We start from the raw sequence: 23,929 nt of genomic DNA on the forward strand, positions 1-23,929 counted from the left end.
GCATTACTCGTGTTACAGATGGCTAGAATTAAACATGGAAGTACTGTTGCTTGAATTTTGCAACCTTATCGGCATGCTCAGCTTGCACACAAGGAAGGCACACACTCATACCCCAGACTGACATGAGCTGGAACCAGTTAGATGCAGACACATAGCCACACCACTGATCCACATAGGGGAGCGGTACCACCCCTGCGAGGGTGGGAACCGAGAACAGCATAATAGAGTAGGCACTTCCTCGTTTGAGGCTTCCTCCTTCTCCCATGGGATGGACTGAAGTCCAATGCTGAGCTTTGTGACATCTTCCAGACAATTACTTCACTAAAGAGTGAAAATACAGAAAAGAGAGTCAGACTGATCTCTTCTCAGGGTGGGTGTGAGTCAAGTTTGTTGGGCGTTGGGCCAGGATGCAATGCAACGCCATTTTTAATAATGCTGTCAAATGCTGTCATTCAAGCTGGTAAATCATTTATTTAATCAGTTACATTCAAGTCTTTACCGCCATGGCGTGTTTGCATCAGTTACGGAGATAACTGTGTGTAGCGTTAAACTTTATTCCCACCTTAACACATCGGCAGCGGGGCTCCAACACCTTGTACAGTATGTATCCCCAACTCGCAAACACGTCAGCTGTCATGCTCGGAACAACACTTCCTCATTGTCCGCCACACTGTCGCGAGGTGCATTCACAGACACTCCAAACTTCCAACATCAACACTGCAAAACCAGGTGGCAGGAGACCATTGGACGTCATGGAGTAACAACTGCAGTCCCTCGTTTATAGCAGTTAACTGCTTCCAGACCCGACCGCGATGAATGAATTGCCGCGATTCAATGTTAATAAATGGAATATTTTCAAAGCTAGAGCATTTGCTGGCGACCAGTTCAGTTTAATGGTAACACTGGTTGCTCATTAAGAGAATAACAAGACACCCACATTCTGTTGTTCTGCAAGCTCTGATAGGGTCTCAAGTAAGGTTTACAATTTAATATGAAAAGACGTAGATACAAGCAATTGCAATGCCAGTGCTAGAGAGAACGATCAGCCCACCAGCCAAGGTCTAGTGAGGTCCAAGCCATCTCTAAAAGGAAGCTGAGCTCCTCTTCCAAGGAACAGGAAACTTCCCATTAACGGTTTGTTGGTGAATTGGTCTAATCTGGTTTCAACCAATCCTTGGCGAGGGGGCTCAGCCAGAAGACAGGAAGATGACTCATAATGAAACGCTGTGTGTGTGGGTATGTATGTGTGTGTGTGTGTGTGTGTGTGTGTGTGTGAGAGCAGGGTGCTTTTTTGTGTGTTATCTCTGTGTGATAAACAAGCGCAAATATGTTGCATTACTTAATGTGTCGGGTCAGTTTTAAAAAGTAGTGTATTTCATATCATAGCAAAAAGAATACAAGACATTTCATTATTGTATTAACAAAATCAATTATTAATTCAAATACATTCATAATTTCCTAATTAATGTAAGTAATTTATGTATTTATTGTAAACCTTGAAGTATATTGAGGTAGCGGGGCGGTTAACAAAATAGCCAAGCTGATATACAACAGGAGAAAAACAGAGGACAAAAATCATATAAAATATGTGAAAATGATGATGATTTTAGACAATACAAAAAGAAAATAAGCAAAATAATAAAACCATGAAAATAAATGATTAATAATTTGATAGATTCACAATCACACTTGGCTCCATTTACGATTGGCCATTGTTTCAACAGACAAACGTTTCAGACAAAGATTACCCCAAATGACCGAAGTAAGGTCCATAATTTGATTTGAGAATTGATTTCAGAGCATGAATACATAAATATTTCAGTATCGATCCGCACATCACTACCCAAAACAGAGTGGAAAATATTCCATTCCCAACAGGAGTCATTCACATTTATTGTGAAATACTTTTTTTTTGTCCAATTTATATTTATTTTTTTATTCCCTGAAAACTTTTGTGGTCTTGCCTTTTATATATACAGTATATGAAGTACATGTACCCTATTCTTCTCAATGAAAAGCTCTGCATGTCTCCCCTGACTGCACTTCACTGCCATGAGGTTCCTCAGCTATTTCAGCTATTTAACAAAAAAAAAACAGAGGTCCTTGTTGCTTCGCGTCTGCTGCTATTGCGGCTTTTGTTGACTCTCAAAAGCACATAAGTGGACACAAACATTGCCCCTCAGCGAGAACAAGCAGAGCGAGGAGCCATTACAGTCATTGCATTAGCAGTTTATTTTTAGAGTGGTATCACGAGCGCTCTGAAAAATCTCATTCAGTTGCTCCATGTCATTGTAGATCTATAATGCAATTTAATTCATGCAACATGGACACAAATTGACATAATCTGGCGGTTGAAAAACTGAATGTTGTTTAGCTTTTTGCATTATCGCCGACTAAATTTGGGGGACTGGGGAGTAAGGCATCTTTAATACAGTAATCCCTTGTTGATGGCGGTTAATTGGTTCCAGATCCGACCCTGATGAGAGTTTCCACAAAGTAGGATTTATAAATGGAATATTTTGGTTGTTAGAGCATAGAAAACCTGTTTACAACCTTCTAAATACGGGTTTTAACATGATTAGAGCCCTCTAGACATGAAATAACCCTTTACACCCACCTTTACACCCCTATTACCCAATATACACTCCAGATCAAAATTTTTAGACCAGTTGAAAAATTGCTAGAATTAACATTTTGCACATTTGGATCTTAATGAGGTTTTCAGTAGAGCTACAATATGCAAAAGCAAGAAGGGGGAGTGAGACAAAAAACACTTCGAAAAAGTCATTTATTGAAAACAACAATTAAACTGAAATAGTTCATCATTGTTCATCACTTCAAAAATGGCTTTGGGCATGCTTGATGTGAGTGTTTCCAGGAGGCGAGTGGGAACATTGCTCCAAGTGGTGAAGATGGCTTCACCAAGGGCATCAACTGTCTGGAACTGATGGCCATTTTTAGAAACTTCCCTTGCCATCCATCCCCAAATGTTCTCTATGGGATTGAAATGAGGGAAACATGCAGGATGGTCCAAAAGAGTGATGTTATTCTCCCTGAAGAAGTCCTTGGTCAAGCCAGCATTGTGAACTTCAGCGTTGTCCTGTTGAAGAACCCAGCTGTTACCACACAGACGAGGGCCCTCGGTCATGAGGGATGCCCGCTGCAACATCTGCACGTAAGCAGTCACCGTTTGACGACCCTGCACCACCTGAAGCCCCAGTGTTCCATTGAAGGAAAAAGCATGCCATCATGAAGGACCCCCCTCCACTGTGCCGGGTAGAAAACATCTCAGGTGGGATCTCCTTGTCATGCCAGTAAAGTTGGAAGCCATCTGGACCGTCAAGGTTACATTTTTTCTCATCAGAGAATACAACTTTTTTCCACCTTTCCACCCAAAGTCTAAACGGGCACTTTTGTGGCGTTGAAGGAGACGAGGTCTTTGAATTAGTTTTTTTTTTTTGAAAGCCTTTTCCCACAGATGGAGTCTGATGGGAATTGCGCTGCAGTTGGCACCAGTAAGGGCCTTCATGTGGGTGGAAGACCGCCCTGTGTCTTGATGGACAGCCAATCGGATCCTTCGGCTCAGCGCAGGTGTGATTTTTTTTGGGTCTACCACTTGACTTTTTTGTTCCATAATGTTCAGGATCTTTCAAAAAATGTAGAATGACTGATTTCCTGCTCCCAACCTCAGCAGCCATGGCACGCTGCGAGAGGCCTTGCTTTTGCAGCTCCACAATCCCACCACGTTGAAAAAGAGAAAGCTTCTTAGCTTTACCATCAGGAGGGCATGACAGTGGGAATGATGACACCACATCAACATTTGGAGCAGATTTTGACTTTTATAGCCTGTGGTCTTAAACTTTTGATCATCTGATAAACAGCCTATTTGAGTTTAATTGTTGTTTTCAATAAATGACTTTTTCAAAATGCTTTTTGTCTCACTCCCCCTTCTTGTTTTTGCATATTGTAGCTTACTTAAAACCTCATTAAGATCCAAATGTGCAAAATGATCATTCTAGCAATTTTTCAACTTGTCTTAAGATTTTGATCAGGAGTGTAGGAGACATAATAAGAGAAACTAAGACATAATATAGACTCACTCGTTAGCATTGGGAGAGTCCTTGTTGTTACTTCTGGTTTTCGTACCTCTATGTTGTGGCTATTAGCTGTTTTCAACCACAAAACAGCATGGTTTATTTTTTTATACATTTTTGAAAAACCATGATGGAGTGAAGCAGCAAAATTTGAAGCGCAAAGTGGCGGGGTATTACTGTAGCACATTTTAAGTTCATCCCGAAATGTCACCCGACAAACCAATACCCCTAACATTTCTACCAAGCGGCAGAAGTTTTTCCCTGCCTCCAACGCCAAAGTGCTGGCTCATGTCGGCTTCCATTGGTTTTCTTTCACGACAGACGTTATCTCAAGACATTGTAAACAATGGAGAAGTTCTACAAGCATGCTCCCCATAAATAAAATAAAACCTACTGAACCACACATAAGCAAGCGCTTTGGTGACGGAGGCAAGAAATTAACAAATAAACACAATAAAATGCGGAACGTCCAAACTACATACTGTTAGGAATGGAATATTTTCCACTTTGTACTGCAACATATTTGCTCCTGTTCATAACAGAAAATTATCACACACTTGCAACAAACACACACACACACACACAGTTTCATTATGAGTCACCTTCCTGTGTCCTGGCTGAGAAGCCCAGCCACCTAGCCTAGACTGGTTGAAACCAGAAAAGACCAATACACCAGCAAACAGTTAACAGGAAGTTTCCTGACCATTGGGACCACCTCCACAGAGGGCTTATGAGAAAGAGGAACCCAGTTTCACTTTAGAGACCGCTTGGACCTCACTAGACTCCTGGCTGGGTGGCTGACCGTTCTCTTCAGCACTGGCATTGCAATTGCTTGTATTCACTCCAAATAGAATAAATTGTTAAACTTACTTTTTGGCTCAGATATTTCACAGTTGAAAGAATTAAAGAGTGGTTCCAGCCCTGGTAAAAGGGTCACACCAAACAGTACCAAACGGGTCGAAGACAACAAGGTATCGTTTATGTTTGAGTGGTCTTTATTGAAGATATCAAAGCAAATGAATACACAGCAAGATGGTGCTGGGGGCAGGCATTGCCATCCAATTGAACAAATGAGCTCAAGGGGGTGAAAAAAATTGTAAAGTTGGAAGACACAAGGGTGGCACAAATTTTGAGTTGTCTTCTCATTTCTCATGTTTTCTCATGGCACAGAGGATTTTGGGGGTTTTTATCATGTGTCCCAAGTTTTCAGACAGTAAAGGACTAAAGCATGAGCGTGGCTGTCAGGGAGAACGGTGGTATCATGGACGCAGAAGCCAAGCCAGGAATGTGTGATTAATTCTTGAGGTTTGGTTTCGATGGTGAATCTAATGTTTCTTCTTGCTGGATTTCTCAATGGTGGTTTCCACCACCATGGAAGTCTCCTCATAACCTTTAAGCTTGCGGCCATTGGAGAACTTCTCCACAGACTCCACCACCACCTTCTCGTAGCTCATTGCATCCGGGGTGAAGCTACTGGAACTTGTGCTGGTGCTTGAGCTGGAGCTGGTGCTCGGGGCCCGGGGTGTTGATTTCGGAGTGGTCCCGCTCGGTCCATCGTCATCCTTGCTCTTCTTTGGATCAGCAGGAGCTGGCTCTACGGCTGGATCTTTGGGGCCAGGAGATGGCTGGACAGGGCCGGGATATTTAGGTTGAGGTTCAGGCTCTTCATTCTTCTTAAGCTTGCCTTTGCCGCCATTGTCCTTCCCTTTTCCTCCCTTGTTGTCCTCCTTATGACCCCCAGCATTAAAAGGAAGAGTTGGACTAAGAGGTTTGGGCTGAGGAGGTTGAGGAGACAGTGCGCTCCGTCCTAGAGGTTGATCTTTGATAGTGACGACGATGTGTCCGGCGGATGGCGTGGAGGTGTAGAAGCAAGGGTCCAGGTAGCTTCCTTCGCCGCTCACGAGGACGTATCGCCCCTTTGTGTAGAAGTCCGCGATGGGTTCAGGCTTCCTGTACTTCCTCATTCGATCTCTGACGATGCTACACAGCGTGTCAAATGCCTTGCTGATCTGTGCTCCATCCGGGACGTCCTGTGGAGACAGGTCAGAGAACACAGACCTCTCCTCGGTCCTCCTCACACTCTCCTCCTGGCCTTCAACCGAGGGCGTCCCCTTTGTGTCTTCATCTGGATTCTCCCCAGCGGCTCCTCTATCCTCTTGACCATTGTCAATCACATCCCTTGGGGTTAGTTCCTTCTTCTTCTGGACTTTCTTGGCCATGATCTTCTGGCGAGGCTTGATGTTAGTGATGTCTTGGATAGCAAGAGTGATATCTAAGAACACAATGCGACTTTGTGGTTATCTGGGAATAGAGATGCACAGTCGCTGCTGATATACAGCACTTACCTCTTCCCCGAGAGGCAGAGGGGGTGTGAGTGTAATGGTAACTGGTGCTAAACAGGGTGATGGGGCTGCCGATTATTGCTGAATTCAACCTGTGAATGAAGAAAACACCGACATTTATGTCGCAGTCGTCAACCAAACATTGCTGCTGAGACACTTTAATCTTGCTGATAAAAGCTGACTTTTTTCCACAATGCTGTTCTGTGTGAATGTCACCAACAGCTGGTGCAACTGTGCAAGAGTACGTTAGTAAACTTCACTCCCTGACACCTTAAGAGTTGCTTCTGGACATCGAGTTGACCACTCTGGGTTGTAAGCTCAATAGCTAGCACTCTCAACTCTCATTCTGCAGACCATGGTTAGAGCCTGGTTCAGGAAAGTTACACTGGAAATGTTCCGCCTTCAGAGGTACTACCTAAGCCAGGGGTGTCAAACTCGTGCCATGGAGAGCAGGTTTTCTTTACAGCCGGTCACTAAAACAGGTGATTTTAATGATCAACACCTCCTTCAATTTGAGGGAAGGAGCTCATCAATTAAATCACCTGCTGGAGAAACTGGTTGAAGAGAAAATCTGCAGTGTCTCAGCCCTCCATGGCACGAGTTTGACACCGCTGACCTAAGCTATAACAGAGGTGGGACGTGGTCTGTGAGTAAGGGTAATCCACAAGTTTAACATCCCAGACTCACTCCTCACTTCACCCTGTTGTGTTGAAATCATGTGTCAATGTCTGACAAGTATTTTATGCGTAATGCCAGACCGGCAATTTCCTGCCTCGCTTAATTCTGTATGAAAGACACAGGTGAAAAAATGCTGGATCAGCAGTAATTTTGTGAGATGGGATCTACCCCTGTTTGAATTCAATTGTAAACTGGCCTGGAGACTCTTACACTCATTTCACAGCTGTTAGAATCAAAAGAACCTGGGTGGACTTTCTCCCTGCAAATGGACCGGTCTGAACATCGTCCAGTGCAGCTCTTAAGGTGTCAGGGAGTGAGGTCTACCAATGCGTCATTGCATAGCCACACCAGCTGGCAACAATTGCTTTCAACACTCAAGTGCGTGTTTAACGTCACACCCCAGTCCCAGGATTGCGAATACCTCACAATAATACTCAAGGGTGGTATGAAAAAAGGCTACAGATTGTGATCCACGTCCAGGTGTGAGGGGCTTCCTCGACATTCAAGTGGACTTTTCTTCGTAATGACGTGATGACCCTCGGTCGGGTTTGCGTCTACCTGTTGTCCTCGTTCTCGATGATCCTCTTGTACCTCTCCAGCTCGTTCTCCAGGGACGTCTGATACATGGCCAAGTGGCGACACTCGCTGGTGAACCTCTCCAGCGACCTCTCGGCTTCCTCGATCTCCTTGCGCAGAGATTCGATTTGCTCGTTGTACAGCTGGATCTCGTCGTCAAAACTCTCCTGGGTGCTCCTGATGGCTTGCTCCAACATCGCAGCCTGAGAGAGACACAGGCGCCTTTTTAATCAAGACGCTCTGATTGAATTATTCGCAAGTGTTAAAAATGCCCGTGAGGATATTTAACAGGGTCATCAAGACAGCACATTAGCATTGTGTTTGTCATTCATTGTGGGGTTGGGTGGGGTTGGATATTTCAGCATGACTTGGGAAGATCTTATAAAAGTGATTTGGCAGGATTATTGTCAAGGTATTAGCTGGTTAGGGTGTCAACTATGTGCAATGTACAATGTGGTTACGTCATACTGTATGTGGGACTCCTACCACACAACAAATTGGGCTTTGCCTGACATCTAGGGGTGAATGTGTGTCATTGGCACATTATAGATGCTGCAGGGTGGAGAACATTTCATAGCTAGTATTTCGCATCATTTAATCCAGAAAAAAGAATTTTTAAAAAGTACTAAATATAATATTCATTTATAAAATAGAAAATATTTAATAATAAAAAACGTTTAACAATAGCATCCATTTAATTTAGTAGCTGGTCTTGTTTAAAATATTTGTTATATTAAACGTTATCCAAGTTATGCAATATGATTTCATTTATATATATATATATACAGTATATGTATATACATTTTTAGAAAAAGCATACCTATGATCTTTTGGCTTTTGGGGACATCTAGTGGTATTTCTGTGCCTTTGCCACATTAGACACACTTAGATACATTACACAGCATACAGTATGTAATTTTCATTGTTTTTCAAAATGTATGTATACAAAAATCCAATAAATATTTTCTTTTTATAATCCAAGAAAATAAACACATTTAACTATTACATTTTTCACAATTAATATTCTATTTTTTATTAAATAATAATTAATGATTGTTATGTCATGAATAATAATAATAATAATAATAATAATAATAATAATAATAATAATACACAGGAAAAAATGATTTTTTTGTCACAGTAAATGTTACTTTAGTCATACATGTAAACCATGCGAGAAAACCGTCGCTAATGTATTTATTAAAAAAAAATCTTTGTAATATTAATGTGTTCACTTAGCATTAGGTAGTAAATGTTGCATATTGTTATTGTTATGCACATTTGAATAATTATACTTTAGTAACGTTTACTTGAGTAGGATCAGCAGATCACATTTTGAGAATACCAAGTCAAATGCCTGGTGGCCCGCCAGGCATGGCTGCCGTTGGCCAATGACCTGTCATGCATTGTAGGTAAAAGTTCAAATAGTTGTTGTTGGTTATTTTAAACTCGTATTTGGTACTTATCTTGTAAGCTATATTATTATTATTATTATATTATTATTGTTATCATTATTTATTATTTGAGTGTTAATTTGCTGTGCAATGAATTTATCATTCTTTGTAAGATCCGGCAGCTTCCTTGGCAACTGGGCGGAGGGCTTACCCAGAGGGCTTTGCTGTGCCACAAAGCAGATAAAGAACAGGGAAATACGACAGGGGTGCATCCACACAGTAAAAGACCTTAGAAACGAGTCTTATGTACAAAAAAAACCCTTCAAAAAATCATTATTATGGGCGAAATAAGTACAATGCTAGTATTATTATTATTATTATTATGAGACAAAATAAATAGGAATGACAATTAAACTGATAAATGGCTGCCTCGTTCTTTCCCCATCATCCAGACAGAAGGAACTAATGTACTTTACATCTAAAATGAATGGACTTGAATTTAGTAGGCAAGTAATAGAGGCAAAAGCAGCGGTTGCTATGGTGACACGCCCACCTCGGCCTGCAGACGTTGTTTTTGCGCCTGCAGCTGACAGAGGGCGCTCTTGTACTCCTCCAGCTGACTCAACAGGCCCGGCAGCCTGCTCTGGGCCAGCAGCTTCTCTTGCTCCTTGACAGGGACACAACACAGCAGCATTAACGTGGAAAATAACACACCCACAAACCATCATGATAATGTGTCCTGACAAGGCAAAGATCAGGGTTTAGTGCACACATTTAATTTAGACAATCTGTATTAATGCACTCGGCAGCAACTGAGAGGCCGGTAACCTCATCAACGCTTGACATGGAGTCCCTGAGGGCGCGCACACACACACACACACACACACACACACACACACACACACTGCTATTTTGTTAGCCACCTCACCTCAGAGATGCCCACTGACACGGTGGGAACAAGCGGAAGCGTTTGGTTGATTTGCTGCAAAATGTTGACGTAGGTCTGGATCTCTGCAAGGTTCTGTTCAAGAGAACACCAAAGAAAATGCCCTTTAAGATAAAACAACTGCATTTTTGCAAACATTCATGTTGTTTTTTTGATGAGGTTATAGTTCTAGTTATTAATATAAGCTTCTTTATGCCAGTTAATTGGTTTCACGCCCGACTGTGTAGTAGGGCTCCTTATTTATAAATGGAATATTTTGGTAGTTGGAGCATAAAAAAACCTGTTTACAACCTTCTAAATAACCTTTTTAACATTATTAGAGCCCTCTACACATGAAATAACACCCCTATAGTTATCTTTACACCCCTATTACCCAAGATAGTAGACATAATAAGTGAAAATAAGACTGTGTTTTGCTGTAAATATGTTCTGGTGTTCAGAGGTGACTTTATTAAGTAGATCAAGTAAAAATAGCTTAAATATGCACATTGTTTGACTGATGATAGGCTGTATTCACCCACAAAACAGCATGATTTATTCATGAATATATCTATAAAAGCCGTGAAATTGGAAGCTGAAAGAGGCGAGGGAGTACTGCAATAAAGGAGCGTATATGTTTCACGAGGCCAATAACATTCATTTATGACGCCCTTCCATTCTCTTCCCACACAATGTGCTTTATTTGCTGCCTCCAAAGCGCACAAGATTACCACCGCTGCCTTCAAAAGCACCACCCGGCCAAGCCAGAGAGCACGAAAAACGCTGTGAACAAATGTGAGCTGCATGACATCAACACTCCAAGCGGCCCTGACAGATGGAAGTGGCTCACGGCATTCCTCACACGGTGCCGTGCTTGGTTTCTCACGGTTGAATGTTCTGATGCATTGATTGCAGCAGCTACTTTAAACACACACTGTGTCACAAAGGCAGTTGAATGAGGTGAAAAACCGCAGCTCTAATATGAAGAACACTGAAGAAGGTGCTATGCCGCGGGTTTTGTGTTGTGACTGCTGCTGTTTCTGCATGCCAATGCAACCTGAGTGCTGAGTGTGGCAGCTTGCCAGTTAGGCCTTCTTAATCCAGCTGCTGCAGGAGGACGCAGAGTTGGTTTTCATGCGTCATGTGAGAATGATTTTATTTATTAATTATATTTCAATTTATTACATTTTACATTGAAAAAATTACATACAGATTTTTTTTACTTTTTATTAGTTATTTAACCCATTCAATCCCAAAGATGTATTTACAGTATATGTCTTTCACGTTTTCTTTGTGCGAGGGGCAAAAAGAGGTGGTGACGCAACTGCAGACTAAAAGAAGTGACTTTTCAAGCAGGTGTTTGCACACTCGACCGCAATTAGGATGTATGAGAGCGTGGAGGAGTGTCGTGTGCCGAAGGTTCCGCATTTTGGGGAAGCTTTAACGCATGCACACACCGTTTTGAGGTCAACAGCTGCAAAAAGTGAAAGTGAAAAATGTAACTAGTTCATAGTGTAAATAAATAGTTATTTTGATGTAAAACAACCCTTTTTTGTGTTGTTTATGTTGGTGTAGTTGTTTAGATATCTGAGCTGTCACAAAGGTAAAAAATATTGGTGTCAAAGTGAAAGTTATGCTTGGAATGTACCTTTTCACAAAAAGCTGGGTTTCTCACTTTTCTAGTCGGGAACTGATATTTTCCTGAAACTTACCTATGTTCTACTGCTGATTAGTACAGAACGCAAAAATGTAGAAACTAACTTTTTTTTCTGATGAAGGGTGATAATCTCATGTTTCTTTTGGCAGGTTCCATGCTTACATAACCATAGAACACAAAATTCTGTGTGCCTTGAAAATCGTCGCCAGTACCAAAGGGGTTGAATTGGGATTGAATGAGTTAATGACACAAGGAGAAGGTTGTAAAGTGGCAATAAATATGCTTTTGACGTCAACACGAGATGACTCCTGTCAATGCATGCCAGTCTCCAATTTCTTCAACTGCAATAAGAGCCACCAACCTTCTTGTGTCGATCTCTGGTGGAGGTGATGTCATCCTGCAGGAACTGTGACTGGATCTGAAACTCCAAATTTTTCAGAAGGGCGCTGTCAGCCTCCTGTGGGGGAGGTCAGGGAAGAAAAGTGTAAACTTGCATCACCAGAACCAGATTCACGCGGCCAAACGACTCCCATTATTTATTCCAAGTTGAATCATCAACTTCAAAAGTAAAAAACAAATGCAAAAGGTGAAAAGATTTGAATTTAAAAGGTATAACTGGATCGTCATTCAACCAGGTGATCATTCTCAGTGCATTGAATCCATTTGCAGCTGGACTGTTGAGGTTGTCTTAGAAGACATCTCGCCTCCCATTCGAGCTCAGTTCATGCTCAAGGACTAGGTAGGACGATCTACAACCTGAACAGTCCAGTTGTGATTGATTCAGTGCCCTGAGAAGTATCATTTAATCTGATTTTTAAAGAAACATGATTTTTATTTTGGATAATTATTTCTAATGATATTTGGATTTTTTTGAACATATAATTTAACTACACGTTTTTTTTTATTTTGAGAATATACGTAATTATAATCATACTGTGATTTGTTAAAAATAAGTATGGCTTGTCTGTACTTGTTATCATCAAAGAGTCTGACAATCGGTATGCTGATTATGAGGCCAAGAATGCACGTTTTTCAAATCTCCGATACCAATGTGATGCTAACTTGACTTGCTTGGTACTTATGTGACATACACATCCAGTACAGTACCTATGACATGCATTATGATTATATGATGCTAGGTGGTTGTGCAGAATAGCCATGCATGGGGTGGGGGACATCACCACACAAGTAGAGACAAAGAAATATACCCTCGAGCTCCTAAAGGAACAAAAACATGCACACTTATGTTCTGCGGTCTTGAAGTGATTGCCAAAGTTCATGATACCATTGAACCTGAAGAACTAAAAAAGTTCTTTCCAGACGTTCAACTGGAAGAACTAACACGACCCAAGGAAACTGAACTGCAAATTGGTCTTCGCTCCACGCCCAACGAAGACCATCTTGTTTTATGGGAGAGTCCGTTAGTAGGCTGAACACACCCAGATTTGCCTTAATTCTGAAACATACTTTGATCGATCCATGAGGTCAGTTGCACATTTCCTTTTAGAAACATCTCAGAACCCAAACCAACAAGCAGTCTTTCCAGCTCCACCACGGTTAACAGGTAGGAAAAGGTCAGGGAAAGCCTTGCACCCTAATTCAAGCCACCTGGTTCTCCAGTCTCCAAATCTACTTCATCTGCCTTCTTTCTAAATGCAACCACAAGTTATTATTTTGTGAAGGTGTCACCCTCAACGAGTCTACACCATGTTCTCTAGAATGCTTCATCAGCTTACAAGAATCACCTGTTGTCTCACCTGTGTCTAATTGAATATACTTGGACATGCGCCACATGGAACCTTCTGTTTCTCCTACACACTGAAAGCCACGTCGTCAGCAGTACATAAAAAATACACATTTCACACTATTAGGATGACATATTCATGCCCTGCCCCTCATGAATAAGGGAACAACAAAATATTATGGAATCACAGTTGTTGTTTGTTCATCCTTGGCCTTCAGTCTAGCCTTCACAAATGCTGTAGGTCTTTCAAATGCTTGGTCTACGAAAAGCTGCGATAGGATGATGTCTTTTCCACGTGCCTGTGTCACCCAACATACTTCCATGATTAGCTTTCAGTTGCCATTGAACTTGAGATTTGTTGATGAAAAATCAGTAGTAATTGGTAGGATGTTCTCCGCCTCGTTTAGTTTAGTTTTCAAAAAAGATCTGGTGTACCCACGTTGCCTTGGTGTCGTCAACTAAATCTTTGTGGCTCGTAAAAAGTCTTCTGCTCTACAGATTCTGTAAAATCTAATCAAACGCGATGTAACTATTCCTGGAAATGTAAGTTTGGGATGGCTTCTTTTATGTAATAATGCGTTTGTAGCTCTGCTTTTAAAGTACACTTTTATGTCCAACTTGCCATCAAACAGTGGACCCTTGAATACTGTCGTATCCAGAAAGTCGATAGATGTGTCAATGTATTCATATTTCAATTTACCAGAAGGATCATTCAATATTTCTATGAATGTGAAAAAATGATCTTTAGTGCCTGTCCAAAACCTCCGAAGAGCATCCAAGTATCTCCGGTAATTCAAAGGCTGAATAGGGCACGTCTTTACGATGGAGTCTTCGGGCCACCATGAAAATTTTCGAGATTTCGAGAATAACGGCGTACATTTACGAGAAAAAAAGTCGTAAGATTACCTTTGCCCAAGGCCAAAGGTCACAAATTTATTCCCAATAATTTTCTCTTCCCCCCACCTTGTCATCAGGATATTTCTTCAACATAAATGTCACTGCTTCGCTCGGTATCAATATTGGTACACATTATCCACGCCCAAAGAAAATAAAAGCTTGCAGTTGTTGAAGCGATCCATGCAAATGGTATGCATCTTTTACATAGACTTCATGTTTATTTTGCCTATCATCCACAATCCTTATGTGAGACATGAACACACGTCTTTCTCTTTTCTGTGCCTTCCTAAGATATAAAAACAGGTAAAAAGAGGCAGCTAAGAATGCAAGTAATGGGACGCCCCTATTCCGCCTATAAAGCGTTATGAAAAACCTCCAAAACCTCCTAATGTGAGCTGCATATGAACCAAGCTACAGTGATTATTAACTCATTGATTCAATCGCAGCCATTTTGCAAAAGACAACCCCTTCGGTAGCGGCCATTTTAGACCATTTTGACTGATCTTTCAAGGCACACAGAATATTGTGTTGTATGGTTATATAAACATGGAACCTACCAAAAGAAACATTAGACACTCGTCTTTCATCAGAGAAAAAAGTTAGTTTCTACCTTTTTGCGTTCTTTAATAATCAGCAGTAGAACATAGGTAAGTTTCAGGAAAATATCAGTTCCCAACTAAAACAGGGTGAAAACCAGCTTTTTGTGAAAAGATACATTTTAAGCATAACTTTCACTTCTCGGCAAATGCTTAAAATGAGCAAAATACTCTAAGTATTCCATGTTATCATGAATATACCTGTTAGTACATGCTCACAGCATGGATAGAACACCAGGAAAACTTGTTGCAGGTTTTTGGAGGTGTTTTCATAGGCGGAATATGTGTGTCCCATTCTGCTCATGAATTACCTGCCCGCTTTTACATATTTAGAACACACAGAAAAAAGACACACGTGTGTTCATGTCTCACATAAGGATGGTGGGTGATGGGCTAAATAAAAAAAAAGTGCACTTTTCTTTGAAATCCTTCAAAGAATTATTTTAAGTGTTGATGTGTATTTTGTCCAATGAATGCTGCAAATACCTCCTTACCCTTACGTTAGTACACTACCTTGTTTAGTTGTTCTAGCGTGCTCCGTAGCTGCTCCTGATAATCACATTCATTTCTGTATCTAGAAAACAAAGATGAGATTTAATCACACATGAAAAAGAAACTTATTCAACGCCGTTTAAATTGAGGAAAAAAGGTTTGAATTTGTCAGGAAGTGTCTTGCACAGACAGTACGTCATGTCCATGTCCACACACCTGGCAAGTGACATCTTCCAATCATGAAGTGTCTCTTCCAGACTCAGTCCAGCCGCACAGTTGTGCTGCAAATTGCCTCGTGTAATAGAATGTAATAGAAAATGAATTCCCGACGACTGACAACAACCGTTGGGTCGGACAGGTGGAACTTGAGCACGCTAATTGTGCACGGGTGGCTCGGAGCAAAACAGGAAACGCTTTTCTCTCACACCCGCGTGTCTTAGGACACAGCATGGTGCGACGTGGTAAAGAGTAAACTTGATGAAGCCTTTAAAGCACTCGGTATTCGCTTGGTATTCTTCTCGACTCGCCTGGTATTGTACGCGGCTCTCATGCCGCCGTTTGTCTCGTGGAAGGAAATGGAACCTTTCATTGTGGAGGTATGGACAATGAAAGATGGCAGCAACAACACTTTGCTGTGCTCAGAAAGCCCTGCGTCAAAGTTGCTGTGGATGTTTGTTAGGTTATTCGTCTGTGTAAGCTAACCATTCTACTCCTAAACTGCTGCGCACAAAAGGGTGAAAATATGACAAAACACACCCCTACTGTGCTGCTCGTGCTATTATTTTTCTAACAAATACACAACATGGTGGCGCTGTTATTAAACCCCATAAGTATGATCGACTCGCTCAATGCGCTCGAAAAAAAAAACAATACTGTGAATTGATGGCGTTTTGTCAAAGCCCCACGACATTTGGCAAACACCTTCAGGGGACTGACAAGCATGGGTGTGCAAAATTTGAGCAACATTGGTTGCGAAACATGGCCGCCATCAAGCAGAACGTCTTTGCAAGGGCACGGGCGAGACCGTAGATTTGTCTGGTTGTAATTCTTAAATTATAAGTGCCATATTTTTCCCAAAATCTGTACTACACCCAGTGATTGTCTTATTAACTCTTTCAATCCCAGCCCTTTTTCAAAATTCAACCCCTTCAGTATCGGCCATTTTTGATGATTTTGACTGATTTTCCAAGGCACCTACAATATTGTGGTGTAGGTTTATATAAACATGGACCCTACCAAAAGAAAAAATCTGAAAAAAATGCTTGTTTCTACCTTTTTGCGTTCTTTAGTAATCAGCAGTAGAACATAGGTACCTTTAAGGAAAATATCAGCTCCCAACTAAAACAAGGAGAAAAACAGCTTTTTGTGAAAAGATACATTTCAAGCATAACTTTCACTTGACACAAATGTTTTGCTTTTGTGACATCTCTTATCTTGAACCTGTGGGTCTAATCAAGGCATATCTTATCTTATCTTAAACACGTGAACAACTGCAACACAACATAAACAATACATCAAAAATAACAATTTATTTGCAAATATAAGACCATGAACAATTTACAATTTTCACATTTGGACCTGAACTGTGTGCGTGCGTTTAAGTGTCCCTAACCTGCGTAACCTTGTGCACGCTACACTCCTCCACGCTCTTCCGCGTCCTCCTTGCCGTTGAGTGCGTAAGTACATGTAAAAGTTCCATGCTGAGCTCTTATCAAATGCACCCCTGCCACGTTGTGGCTGTTTTTATGGTTGTAAACTGTCGTCACAGTGACGTCTATTGGTGTGGAGTTGGTCATCACCCCTTTTTGCTTCTATAAATACATCTATGGGAGCGAGCGTTCGGGTTTAAAAAACTTACAAATACGTCTTTGGTATCGAAAGAAAAAATAGTCAAAATTCACGGTTGCTATCCAAATACTTAGTTTTTTACTGGCAAACACATTTTAAACAATAATCATGTTGCATCATCGTGAGAGGTCAGTAGTTTTTGGGTGCTTCAGCTTTGGTCAAAAAGTTACACCAAAATTTTGCCTGGGTTTTCATACACTGTCTTGGTTCTCGTACATGAATGTGATGTCATTAGGGTGTACGGGAAGTCCACATCAACAAGAAATTCCATCCATTCTTCATTTATAATTATTGGGCATTGTTTTCTGCATGTAAAACTAATAATTATTCTCAATAAAATGTTTTGGTTAATATTTCTGGATGTGTAGAATGGATTAATTGGATTTGCATCCTATGGAAAAATTGCTCTGATTTTTGTACATTTGGGTTTTCGTCTGACCTTTTGGAACAAATGAATGCTGAAAACCGTGGTACAACTGTATAATAATCAAACCTTTCTTCTCTGACTGCCTTGCTCTAAGGCATTTTAGTGAGCATGCAGCGTCTCATGTTAGCAAATATGCCTTCTTGCCCAGTAAACATGCCGCTTTTTGGCATTTTCTGTAATTTCTCATTTAATGACACAATTTAGACGTGACATTCGTGGCACCACCTGTGGGCTGTGCTCAAAAAGCTTTGGAAGATATGCGAGCATACACGTAACACAGATATCCTCAGAGTTTTATAAGCATTAGGGAAGTGGCCAATGACTCACAGACATTTAGTTTCTCAGTCCAACCTGTGCCCCTGCAAATCATTTTGCCTGATGGCGGCCATGTTTTTCAACCAATCTTGCTCAAATATGACACACATGTGCTTGTCAGTCCCTTAGCGATGCGTACCAAAATTTTGTGGCGATTCGGGTCAACACCCTAAAGTTACAGGGTTTGTTTTGTAGAGCGCATTTGAGCTGGTGTGAGAAATTTAAAGTCAATCTGACTTATGGGGTGAAATGTTGTGGTGGTTTAATAACAATATGGTGCATTGTTTTCACACGCCTATATGCAGAAGGAAGTAGGTGTCCTTGAAGAAAATGGTGGTCATGTAAATAATGGTTGCCATTCTCGTTATTTAGGAATTTTGTCGCCTGTAGAAATGGAAACTGAATAGCCTGCTGTTAGATAATTAGGAACAAACATCTTCCCCTCACGGCTGCAAGTCTTTTATCGCCTCCTCTCAATTCTAAGCACATTTCACCTCACTTTATTGTGAAAGGGTACATTAGGACCGGTGGTTGGCTTACTTGCTGGTGAACTCATCCATCATCCGGCAGGCGTCCCTCAGCTCCCTTTCCAGCTTGCCGTGGTCGGAGGTCAGCTCTCGGATGCGTTGCCTGTTGACTTCAATCTGCTCCCTGAAGGTCTCCTCCAGGCCGCTGGCCTCCTCCATTCTCTGCAGCGTCTCCAGCTGCTTGCGGAACACGGCGTTGCGCTGTTCCAGCACTCGAGCGCGGTTGATGTAGCGGGCGAAGCGGCTGTTGAGCTCCTGGAGGTTCTCCCAGCCTTGGATGGCGGAGATGCCCGCCGAGTCCTCCTCGGGTTCCTCGTGGAAGACATCGGAGCGCTCATACTTTTCCTTGCGCACCTCCTTGCGCAGGTAGCTGGTCTTGAACATGCTGCTAAGCGTTGGTGGTATCGCTTGGTTGGCGGCCTTCAGCTCCTTTATTGTGTGAAAACTCGGGTGCTCACCCTGGGCTGTCTCATGCTAGACTAAACGTCGCTCAGCGCTGCTCGGCGGCGAAATAGCTCCCAAAAGCTCCCCCCTAGGCTGTGCTCGCAACCTGTTGTGAGCCTGGGACCTTCCAGAGTCGATTGTTGTCTTTTGTTGCACAGATTAGAAAAGCCATGCTGGTGATGACAAAGCACAACCACTAAAAAACACAACAGTTGGCCTCCGCGCGAAAGCACTGGGCGGACACGCACAATGATTGTGCTTCCCAGTCAGCTGCTTTCTAGATCCATGGGTGATGAGGCAGGTTTAGACCGTCAGGGAATTTTTCCTGCATGTTTGTGGATCGACGCAGGGTAAAGACCCAGAAACGTGAGCTGATAAAAACATCATGCTAACTTAGCTCTGATAGTAACAACTTATTTTTTGTTAGAAAGAACAGAATGACATTGAATCCCTTCAGAAGCTTCCACTTTTAAGCGCCATAGTTCCCTCGATATTGTCATTTACAGCATAAATATTAGTTCTACATTTATTTGATCTACATACTGTATTCAGATTCCTTGACTGTGAAAACATACCATAAGCAAATGATACCATGATATCAATATCAGTTCTAGAGTTATTCACAAACATTTTCCATAATGGTGGTTTTCTTCTGGATCTACAGTATCTCCATAGCTTTTGACGATACAACAGATCCAGATTCCACAGTGTCTTGGCTATATGTAATGGTGTTTATAGCTTCATTTGTTGTCTTCCTGTGGTGGAAATTCCAAAGGTCCCCTATTTTATCATATTCTGGATCATAGTATCAAAGAAATTATTCCATTATCTCGATCAGTCTGTTGGAAACTTGTCCTGTATTTTTTTTTCCAAGTGCTCTGACCATTTTTTTGTGGAGTTATATGCACCAATGGCGAAAATGCTATCTCGCAATTTTAAAGATTCCTTAAAAAATTATTTGATCGAGATGGTGATCCGGATCACCCCCAAAATGTAATCAGTTCTTCCATATCCCATTTCCGACAATTCCTGAAAATAACTTTTCAAATTATTTTGAACACAAACAAACAAACAAATAAACGCTGGCAAAAACATAACCTCCTTGTGGAGGTAATGGTTGATGCCATGAAACAGCCAACAGTTGAATGGCAGTAAACAACAAAACTCGCAGACCTATGTCCAGCAATCAATCCATCAATATTTATTTGTATAGCGCCTTGCCAACAAACAGTTTACAAAGCGCTTTACACAATGCTGTGATTTAAAAAGTGATAGTTCAGCTATAGAGCGTAGACCAGGTGGAAGAGAGTTCCAGATCTGAGGAGCAGACACGGCAAATGAGCAATCTCCCCATTTCTTATATCCCTGACTGGCTGGTAAACAGTCAGCAGGTCAGACAGGTAGGATCGGGCAAGACCATTGATGGCCTTGAAAGCAAACAGAAACACCTTAAAATCCACCCTGAATGGAACTGGCAGCCAGTGTAGAGAGAAGAGAACGGTGGTGACATGGATTTGGATGCCTTGGAGAGCAGGTGAGCAGCAGCATTTTGTATCAGTTGAAGTCTGTGGAGAAGGGATTGAATTAATCCAACACAGAGGGCGTTGCAGCAGTTGATTCCTGGAACAGATGATGTCGCCTGCAAAATACTTGAACGAAAAGCTCCAATCTCGAGTCTTAAATGAAGGTTACGTAGATCGAGAACTTCCATTGTAGAAAGATGTATGAGGGCCAGACTCAAAAGAAACATGATTTTCCCTGTCTGCTCTTTGATGTGTTCTGTTTGCCATCCATCCATCCATCCAAAGTATCAGCCGATACGGGCATGAAAAGTGGGCATGAACAGCTCAGTACATTCGCGGTCTGGAATCATTTTCTAAGTTTCCCAAATTTGTAAGGACTTTAAAGCTCTGTTTATGTGAGTGGGGGGTCAGGCGTCTTCCTTGATCCCTCGTTTATCGCAATTAATTGGTTCCAGACCCGACCGTGATACATGAAGTAGGATTTCTTATTTATAAATGACTACTGTCATAGTTAATGCATTGAAAACCTATTTACAAGCGTCTAAATTCAGTTTTTAACATTATTAGAGCCCTCTAGACATGAAATATCACCCCTATTGTCACCTTCACACTTGTATTACCCAATATACACTGCTCAAAAAAATGAGAGGGACACTTGGAAAACACATCAGATCTAAACTGGGGGGAAAATGATGTTGAATATCTTTCCTGATAATAAGTGGGTGATGTATTAGTAACAAAATGATGCCACATCATTTGATAGAAATGAAAATGATCACCCTATAGAGGGGGGAAATCAAAGACACCCCAAAAATGAAAGTGAAAAAATGATGCAGCACACTGGTCCATTTAGCTAAAATGTCATTGTAGCAACTCAAAATGATTCTCAGTAGTGTGGCCCCCACGTGCTTGTACGCATGCCTGACAACGTGGGGGCATGCTCCTAATGAGACTACGGATGGTGTCCTGGGGGATCTCCTCCCAGATCTGGACCAGGGCATCACTGCGGTACCTGGACGCATGGAGGAGATTCCAGGAGACAGGTAGTTACTCCAGGAGAGCTGGACAGGGCCGTAGAAGGTCCTTCAACCCTCAGCAGGATCGGTGTCTGCTCCTTTGTGCAAGGAGGAACAGGATGAGCACTGCCAGAGCCCTACAAAATGACCTCCAGCAGGCCACTGGTGTGAATGTTTCTGACCAGACAATCAGAAACAGGCTCCATGAGGGTGGCCTGAGGGCCCGACGTCCTGTAGTGGGCCCTGTGCTCACTGCCCAGCACCATAGAGCTGGATTGGCATTTGCCATAGACCACCAGAATTGGCAACTACACCACTGGTGCCCTGTGCTCTTCCCTGATGAGAGCAAGTTCAACCTGAGCACTATCGCCCTATAGCACTCACTCCTATTGTTATGAAGTGCTTTGAAAGAATAGTCATGACCCACATCAAAAAGAGCATCCCGGCGGCAACTGTGGACCCTCTACAGTTTGCATATCGCCAGAACCGGTCCACGGATGATGCAGTCAACACTGCCATCCACACAGCCCTTTCTCACCTACAGGGCCAGGACACATACGTCAGAATGCTATTTATAGACTATAGCTCTGCTTTTAACACAGTCAGCCCCCACAAACTCACAAATAAGCTCCTCACACTTGGCCTGTCTCCCTCCCTCTGTAACTGGGTGTTTAACTTTCTCACAGGCAGACCCCAGTCAGTCAGAGTCCACAACCGCACATCCAGCTCAAGAATTGTGAGCACTGGGACCCCACAGGGGTGTGTGCTGAGTCCACTCCTCTACACGCTCTTCACCTACGATTGCGTGGCCTCCCAGAACAACACCAGCATCATTAAATTTGCAGATGACACTACAGTCATCGGACTGATCACTGGTGGTGTTGAAACATCATACAGACGAGAGGTGGCGGACCTCATAGCTTGGTGTCGTGATAACAATCTCCTTCTCAATACAGATAAGACTAAAGAGATGATCATCGACCCAAGAACAAGGGAAAAGGAGCCGCATGGACCCCTGTTTATTGGTGAGACTGAGGTGGAGAGGGTGAAAACCTTCAAGTTCCTTGGCACACACATCAGCGAGGACCTCACCTGGTCTCACAACACCCAACAAATTCTGAAGAAGTCCCAAAGGAGACTGTACTTCCTGAGAAGACTGAGGAAATTTGGCATGTCCACCACAATCCTGAGTTGCTTCTACAGATGCACTATGGAAAGTGTCCTTACCGCCTCCATCACTGTTTGGTACGGTAACTGTACAACACGTGATAGGAAGGCACTCCAGCGGGTGATCAAGACCTCACAGAACATTGTTGGGGCAGCCCTCCCCTCACTGCAAGACATTTATAAAACTAGAGTCCTACGAAGAACACACAACCTCATCAAGGACAGCACACATCCACAACACTCATTATTCACACTCCTACCGTCAGGCAGACGCTACAGGAGTTTGAAGTCCAGGACCACAAGGCTGGCAAACAGCTTTTACCCACAGGCCATCAGGCTCCTCAACGAAGCACTCGCACACGCCGCACGCAACACAAGCACACACTCATAGCACTTTATTTATTTATTTATTTGTATTATTTACTTGTATTAATGTCTCTTCTGTTGTTGTTGCTTAATTTATTGGTATATATGTTTATGTGTTTATGTTTCTTATGTTCTTATCCTTTCATTTGTTTTCTTTCTTTTCTTGGGAGAATGAACAGAATAAGATTTTCATTGCATGGTATAACTGCTGTTGTACTATGCACATGACAATAAAACTCTCTTGAAACTTGAAACTCTTGAAACTTGATGCGACAGACGTGAAAGGGTCTGGAGATGCCGTGGAGAACGTTATGCTGCCTGCAACATCATTCAGCATGACCGCTTTGGTGGTGGGTCAGTGATGGTCTGGGGAGGCATATCCCTGGAAGGACGCACAGACCTCTACAGGTTAGATAACGACACCCTGACTGCTATTAGGTATCGGGATGAAATCTTTGGACCCATTGTCAGAACCAGTGGGACCTGGGTTCCTCTTGGTCCACGACAATGCCCGACCTCATGTGGCTAGTGTATGCAGGTAGTTCCTGGAGGATGAAGGAATTGATACCATTGACTGGCCCCCACGTTCACCTGACCTAAACCCAATAGAACACCTCTGGGACATTATGTTTAGGTCCATCCGGCGCCGCCAGGTTGCTCCTCAGACTGTCCAGGAGCTCACTGATGCCCTGGTCCAGATCTGGGAGGAGATCCCCCAGGACACCATCCGTTGTCTCATTAGGAGCATGCCCCCATGTTGTCAGGCATGCGTACAAGCACGTGGGGGCCACACAAACTACTGAGAATCATTTTGAGTTGCTACAATGACATTTTAGCAAAATGGACCAGTGTGCTGCATCATTTTTTCACTTTCATTTTTGGGGTGTCTTTGATTTCCCCC

At 42.3% G+C, this 23,929-nt stretch overlaps 1 protein-coding gene across 1 annotated transcript; it reads right to left on the reverse strand.

Moving 5' to 3' along the window:
• Window positions 1–5,066: 5,066 nt before the first annotated feature.
• Window positions 5,067–19,041, reverse strand: LOC129194440 (filensin). Its single transcript, XM_054799708.1, has 8 exons — window positions 18,526–19,041; window positions 15,417–15,477; window positions 12,028–12,123; window positions 10,013–10,105; window positions 9,638–9,751; window positions 7,673–7,893; window positions 6,440–6,528; window positions 5,067–6,366 (listed from the first exon to the last, which is right to left on the reverse strand). Exons 1-8 carry the CDS (start codon window positions 18,894–18,896, stop codon window positions 5,420–5,422), a joined length of 1,992 nt encoding a protein of 663 aa, XP_054655683.1. The 5' UTR covers window positions 18,897–19,041; the 3' UTR covers window positions 5,067–5,419.
• Between the last annotated feature and the right edge of the window lie 4,888 nt (window positions 19,042–23,929).

The sequence above is a fragment of the Dunckerocampus dactyliophorus genome, chromosome 14 (genome assembly GCF_027744805.1).
Source record: "Dunckerocampus dactyliophorus isolate RoL2022-P2 chromosome 14, RoL_Ddac_1.1, whole genome shotgun sequence".
Classification (NCBI taxonomy): Eukaryota; Metazoa; Chordata; class Actinopteri; order Syngnathiformes; family Syngnathidae; genus Dunckerocampus; species Dunckerocampus dactyliophorus.